Raw genomic sequence first — 7,162 nt, forward strand, 5'->3', positions numbered from 1 at the left:
AACTGAGGGCCCAGAACTGGACACAGCACTCAATGTCCTTCCTAAACTGAGGGGCCAGAACTGGACACAGCACTCGAGGTGTGGCCTCACCAGTGCCCAGTAGAGGGGAAGAATGACCCCCCTGGTCCTGCTGGTCACACCATTCCTGATCCAGGCCAGGATGCCAGTGGCCTTCTTGGCCATCAGGGCACACTGCTGGCTCATGTTCAGCTGCTGTCACCAGCACTCCCAGGTCCCTTTCCACCTGGGCACTGTCCAGCCACTCTGTCCCCAGCCTGTAACATTGCAGGGGGTTATTATGGCCAAAATACAGGACTCAGCACATGGACTTGTTAAACTTCATCTTATTGGATTCTACCCATCCATTCAACCATTCCAGGTCTCTTTGCAGAGTCATCCTATCTTCCTCATCCATGTCACCAATGAAAATATTGAACAGAGCTGGCCCCACCACAGACCCCTGAGGGTCACCACCAGTGCCTGGCCACCAGCTGGATGCAGCACTGCTCACCACCACTCCCTGGGCCTGGCCATCTAGCCAGTTCCTAACCCAGCAAAGAGTGCTCCTGTCCATGCCCTGGGCTGCCAGCTTTTCCAGGAGTGTGCTGTGGGAGACAGTGTCAAAGGCCTTGCTGAAGTCCAAACAGACAACATCCACAGCCTTTCCTGCAGGTCACCTTATCATAAAAAGGGGATCAGGTTGGTCAAAGATGACCTACCTTTCCTAAACCTATGCTGGCTGGCTCTGACACCCTGGCCATTCTGTAGGTGCTGTGTGATGACACTCAATATAAACTGCTCCATTACCTTACCAGGTACTGAGATCAGGCTAACTGGCCTATAATTACCAGGATCCTCCTTCCCACCCTTTTTGTAGATGGGCATCACATTGGCCAGTTTCTAGTCATCTGGAATCTCACCAGTGAGCCAGGACTGCTGGTAAGTGAGGGAGAGTGGCTTTGCAAGCCCATCTGCCAGCTCCCTCCTCACCCTGGGGTGGATCCCATCCAGGCCCATAGATTTATGAACATCCAAGTGGCTCAGCAGTTCTCTGACTGCCTCCTCCTGGATAACAGGGGGGCCATTCCACTCCTGACACCACCTACCAGCCCAGGAGGACAGTTGTCCTGAGGAGAAGCCATCTTCCCACTAAAGACTGAGGCAAAGAAGGCATTAAGCACCTCTGCCTTCTCACCTGCAGTTACTAAGTTCCCTCCTGCATCCAGTAGAGAACAAAGGTTGGTCTCATCCTTCCTTTTGCTATTAATATATTTGTAAAAACATTTTTTATTATTCTTTACAAAGTTGCCAAATTAAGTTCAAACTGAGCTTTGGCCTCCCTATTTTTTTTCCTATGTGCCGTTGCAAACTCCTTAGAATACTTCCTGAGAGACCCGACCCTTCTTCCAAAGATGATACATCCTCTTTTTATTCTTAAGTTCCTTTGAAATCTTGTTGCCCATCCAGAGATCCTGGACTGCCTCTTTTCTGCTGTATTAAGTTCCCAGCAAATGTCTGGTAGGTTAAAGTCACCTACAAGGGCAAGGGCTGGTGATTCTGAAACATTTTTCAGCTGCTTAAAAAATATGTGGTCCACCTCTTCTTCCTGGTTGGGTGGATGATAACAGACTCCCAGTGCCTCTGAACAAATGTAATATATGCACATAAAGATTTTTTTTTCATTAAATCCAAATTTTATGATTTTGTTCTATGAATACCTGTCTTATAATGCAGTTATGATGTCAATGTTATAAAGATGCAAAGCACATGTTTAAAAATCATTGTTTCTTTCATTTTAAAATCCAGTTCAAAACCACAGGGTACCAGTTATTATAAAACCATGCATTAAAATGTTTCATTTAAAACACATGTAAATAAAAGTAATTAAAATCTTTAAGGGTTGAAATTGTGAAGAACATTTTTCCTTAATTGTATGACTTATATATATTATATGACTTAGTATTTTATTTACAAACACTTCATGTTTGTAAATAAAACATGTTCATCCTATCAGCTATGCACCTGTGTATGGTCCACAAACAGACAGGTACAAGTTTACAAAATTCTTTGATGATTTTCTGAGGTAAGTTAATATCAATGAAATATATTAAAAAGGGGCTCGGTTTTGTTCATTCCAGCATGTTCTGGCTTGAATTATATTAGTAAATATAAATTGCATCAGAAGAAGCACTGCTTTATGGCTTTGTTTAATTAAAATGGAAAATCAAAACACTGGGGCAAGATAATTTTACACCAGATAAAAGAATTGCTTAGGAGCCTTTTTACACTTTGACAAATCCAGATGAAATTTAATATTTCAGAAATGGTCTGTGATATAATTGGAATAATTTTGAGACTCTGCTATTAATGAATATTAAATGAAAACCTTAAGGCTCAACTTAACTGACATAATCTCTTCCTGCAAAATCATAATATGAAGTCTGCGTATCACGGGGAGTATTTTCTGTAAAAATATGAAGTAAGGATTGGACAATGTAAAAATAGCTACTAGTCCATCAAGGAGGAGAACAGTTTATAAAAAAAGTCTTTCCTCATAAATTCTTTTGCTAGCTGTCACAGCTATGAGAAATGAAGAGCTCCTGTGAAATGCCCAAGGCCACACTTCGGTTAAGAGCTAAGAGCTACATCATCTTTAATGGGAGACACACTTTTTCTTGCTGGAGGTACGACCTGAGAGCAAGGGGTTTGTTGCAGAACAAAAAGGAGTTGTATTGTTTCCTTAAGTGCACTATTCATTGACATGAGAGCACTAAATAGAGGAGGAAGCACAGAGAACAGCCAGGGAATTCGTTAGGAACTGCAGTTTCAATGGAGTGTGGTGTCCTACCTTGTACACGATGATGGGGATATCAATGACAATGTAGATGAGGTCTCCCAGTGCCAGGCTGGCTATCAGTGCGTTGGGGCCATTCCTCATGCACTTGTTCTGGTAAATGATCCTCAGCAGGGTTGCATTCCCAACCATCCCAATGATGAAAATAGCACAGGATACCACGGTGTTGATGTATTTGAAAGTTTCAGCAATCTTAGTCTGCTGGGAACACTTGACAGTTTGGTTGGACACCGTTGGCTGTATGGTGGTGAAAGTGCTGGGTTCCATCCCTGAGGTGGAAAGTGGGTTTCCCAAGTCACTCCGATTGGAGACGTCTCTGTCAGAGCTGTTACTGAGGACAAATCCCGGGACCAGCAGCAGCAAGGAAACTCTTAAACACAAGGCTTCCATCCTGAAGTCCCCAATGAGCAAATTCAGTGAGACAAGGATTTCACTTTTTTTCTTCAGTATTTCGGTGAGATGCTTCTCACTTTTTCACCTGCAGAGAGAAACTGTAAGCAAAAAGAGAAAAGGATAAAAGCAAATAATCAGTACAACAGGTAGTCTAACACGTCCTGCTTGTCACTTAGGGAGGGTATCTGAATGTTCAGCCTCTGCAGCACATATGTATAAACACCTGTTATACTCACTGTGCTGCTCTGAAATCTAGATTACCCCCATTACCTGTCTGACAAGAGGCAAACACAAAAAGTTCCTTAAGTAAGTGATAGCTTATGCAAATAAGATCTTACAATACCCTGTTAACTTGGGGTAGAATTTGTATAGAGATGGAAAAAAATAAGGTGGATGAAATTCTGTTTTAAAATATGGTCTTGCGGGAGAAGTCGACCTGTCTTGGAAACTGCTGAATGGTATTTTAGCTAAAAAAGAACTTATTCTTTTTTTCTTGAAAAAGAAATGTAAAAGCACTACATTAAAAGTTAAAGGTAGTAAATTAATCAATTTTCTGAGTATTTTTGATGTACTGCAACAATTAGTCTTTATATTATTTTTGTCTGACTTATTATGTGGATTTCAAATGAAAACTGAAAAGACATGTATTTCAAATCAAAATCTGGACCAGATCCAAAATCCCTAAATATTAGGAGGAAGATTTTATAATCCTAGAATAGACCTCTGGCCAGGATAATACCTTCAAACTTTTGTCATTTGGTCCTGAATGTAATTGCAACTCATGCTCAGTACTTATCCACAGTGAAGTTAATAATAAAAAAACTAAGCTCTTTAAGGATAAAAATTTACTTGGTTTAGTATTCTAAGCAACAAGTCATGACATTTCCAGGTAGGGAAGAAAGCATCATAGATTCCTGCCCTAGTAAGTGTGACTGCCTGTGTGTAACCACTGCCACAGGGATTGTAGATACCAAACCTCCAGTGAAACCAGGGATGCCACTTAAGTCCATTTTCCTGAAGCCTTGGTTTAATTTAAGATTAAGATTTCTTTTTCTTTTTTTTTACATGGCTTATATCTGCAAAACAGGACAAAGTGCTGCAGTGTTGACAAAAGAAGAGTAGAAAATAAAGTATTTATAACTTTCTGATTTCCAGGGACTGAAGTATCTGGGAGGATCCTTTTAAATAAATGAATCCTAATTTCATTCCCTGTGGGGCTGTTAAATCAGAGTTTATAGCAAGACGTTTACCAGAGGAGGGAGAAAATTTACTGATAGTACTTCTGGAGCAGACACAGTATAAATATTTACTAGTGTTACAGGCTCCTGTTGTATGTGGTCTGTGGAAGTGTGTGTGTACCTCTGCAGAGCAGCAGCTGCGATGCTAACCCGACTATTCCTGTCTGGCATGCAGAGTGCTGTCCATCACAGACCAGGGATCCACCTTTCAATCCTTGTACTGCTGTATTTGAGGTCAGGAACTGGCCAACTGAGAGCTCCCATGGACTTAATTTCAAAGTTTAATGTACTAAATATTGAATCCTTCTTTATTTAATTAAATCAAATGCTGGTTATGACAGTATCTCAGGGCACTTAGCAGCAGTATGGTACAAGTTTACTTTAGGTTTCTAAATCTTACCAGAAACAACCGAGATGTTTGATTGTAATTCTTTTCAGGCAAGGATTAATACTTGTATTATTTCCTATGACTACGGTTCCTCAATTTGCAAATGGGAAGTGTGTATCACTATTAAATGGCTTTCCCAAGTAAATGTGATAAAGCTATGAGCAGAACCCACAGCCCTATGTTTCAGTAGTTATATTAATTTCCTCCTTACTTTGTGACCCTTTTTGTGAAAATTTGATGTATATATCATATAAACATGGTTGCAGCATGGTAGTCATGCCTCCAACATGCAAAGCTGGGAACCAAATTGCCAATTACCAACTCTTCCCTCTCCCGGAAGAGACTTTTCTCTAAGAAGCAAAACTAGAAAGTTTTTAATAGACTAAGGGTACTAAGGGTGCTTTTTTATACTCCTGACAGCCCTTCATTCCTCTGTGCATATTTTTAAAGTATTTATCTTGCTGCAGAATATAACATGCAGCCTGCCTCCTATGCTTAACACACTGGCATCCCTGATAGCTTTCTGTGATAAAGTAATCTAGGACTATCCTTTTTCACAGGCAGCCTGGGTACATGTACCCTCCTGGGTACCTGGAGGGTGTGAGGGTGCTCTGTTAATGTGGGAGCCTCCCGCCTGAGTTGTGCCTGTGCTCCTGCAGTGCTGCAGAAGCAGCCGCGGATGCAGGAAACTAAATTCCTGTCTTGCCTGGACTATCAAGCCAGAAAAATTCCCATGCCGAGGTTCGCAGGAAGAGAGACCGTGCTAGTGTAAATGAGATTGTTCCAAGTATTAAAGACCAGCTAAAACGCTAACAGTGCTGGGTGAGTGTAAGGCAGCTGGGATGTGATCAGGAGCAAACGAAGCGGAGCAGGGCAGGGAGGCAGCGAAGGGAAGGAACAACGCCGGCCAGGGGGATTCTCTGGGCTCTTCCCAGCCAGCGCTGCCCGGGAACCCGCCCGCTGCTGCTTCTCCAAGGGGAAAGGAAACACGCTCCTTGCACTATCAGCAAAGGATCAATTCCAGCATGCATTGGCAAACCAGCGCTGCCTGCCCTGCAGCCCATAGAGAGCCTCTGGCAAGATCCACACACTGTTAAACTTTATGGAATAACAGTTCCCCCAAGCCGCCTTGTGCCCGTCTCTTGCTCTCTCTCCCTCCCTCCCTCTGCCTCACACGCTCACACCCGCACGCAGGGGTGCCCCAGGGCACGGAACCCCTGCCCGGGGCGTTCCCAGCGGTGCGGGAGGTGCCCGGGCTCCGGGACGGGGCTCCCGCAGCATCCCGCGCTCTGCCCCCGCCCGCCTCGCTCACCCTCATGCTGGGGCTGCTGGCGCCGCCGCCGCCGCCTCCGAGAGTCTCTTCGGAGTGGCTTTTCCTGGGATAGTCTTTCCAGATTCCTCCTGCCCGCGTCTGACTGGGTGGAATCGAAAAATCTCCACCTCCGCTGAATCAGTGAACGAGAGAGACAGACCGGAGAAGTCGGAGCGTCCCCTCTCCTCTGCCCCCTCCCCCAATTAAAACAAACCTCCAGCCCGAGCTGAGCCCCTGCCAATGTTAAACACAAAGGCTGCCTCCCGAGCACGGGGGAACACGGAGCTCTTAACTCTTTCCTGGCTGGAGCCGAGCGCAGCTGCTGTGCTGGACCCATGAGAGGCACAGCCCCGGGAGCCGCCGGTGCAGCCGCCTGCTCATGGCACAGGATTCCCGGCCAGGGTCCCCACCGCATCCCACTGGATGGCACAAGAGCCACCAGCAAAACGGGGAAAACTGTGTATTTACCCGCTTTTGCTTCGCGTTTGCCCCGGGGCTGGCCGGGATCAGCCTCTGAGACAATCATGAAATTGTGTGTGAGTTTGAAAAATGCTGGATCCCTAAACAGAGTGACAATTTCTTTGATCCATCCAGGACACACCTTGCTAATACATTTCAGTTGCATTTACAAGGAGTGTGGCGTTTTCTGTAATTCCTATGTTTCCTATTGCTGTTCTTCAGTCAAGACAGAGGTGCAAAACTGTTTTGTGCAGAAAAAGCAAAAAGTTCACTCATACCTAATGATATTTTCCCCCAATGAGGAGAAAAAGCTTGTGTATCAGAGTGAGCAGCTTGTACAGGAAAGTGTTTCAAAATCCCTTTTTTCATGCTAGTAAATTTATGAAATTTTGAGTCCTTTGTTGAATCATTTCAGGTTTTTCATTTCCTTACAAGTTTTCATCTGATTGTACCACAGAAATTATTTTCTAAACATATATGGGCTTCTTCAGAATAAAAAGGGCAACCTTCCTAAATAA

General features: G+C 44.0%; 1 protein-coding gene across 2 annotated transcripts in view; it reads right to left on the reverse strand.

Annotated features, from left to right (window-relative positions):
* Positions 1-6,530, reverse strand: part of EDNRA (endothelin receptor type A) — a 33,786-nt gene extending 27,256 nt beyond the window's left edge. Inside the window, exons 1-2 of one of the 2 annotated variants that reach the window (XM_083861543.1) lie at positions 6,186-6,530; positions 2,849-3,332 (exon numbers count right to left, since the gene is read on the reverse strand). In XM_083861543.1, the coding sequence (XP_083717669.1) occupies positions 2,849-3,244 (396 nt within the window). In that variant the 5' untranslated portion in view covers positions 3,245-3,332; positions 6,186-6,530. Of the gene's footprint in view, positions 1-2,848; positions 3,346-6,185 lie in introns of both variants that reach the window. The other variant, XM_083861542.1, reaches the window with a different exon arrangement.
* Between the last annotated feature and the right edge of the window lie 632 nt (positions 6,531-7,162).

This window comes from Zosterops lateralis (assembly GCF_965231275.1).
Source record: "Zosterops lateralis genome assembly, chromosome: 5".
Classification (NCBI taxonomy): Eukaryota; Metazoa; Chordata; class Aves; order Passeriformes; family Zosteropidae; genus Zosterops; species Zosterops lateralis.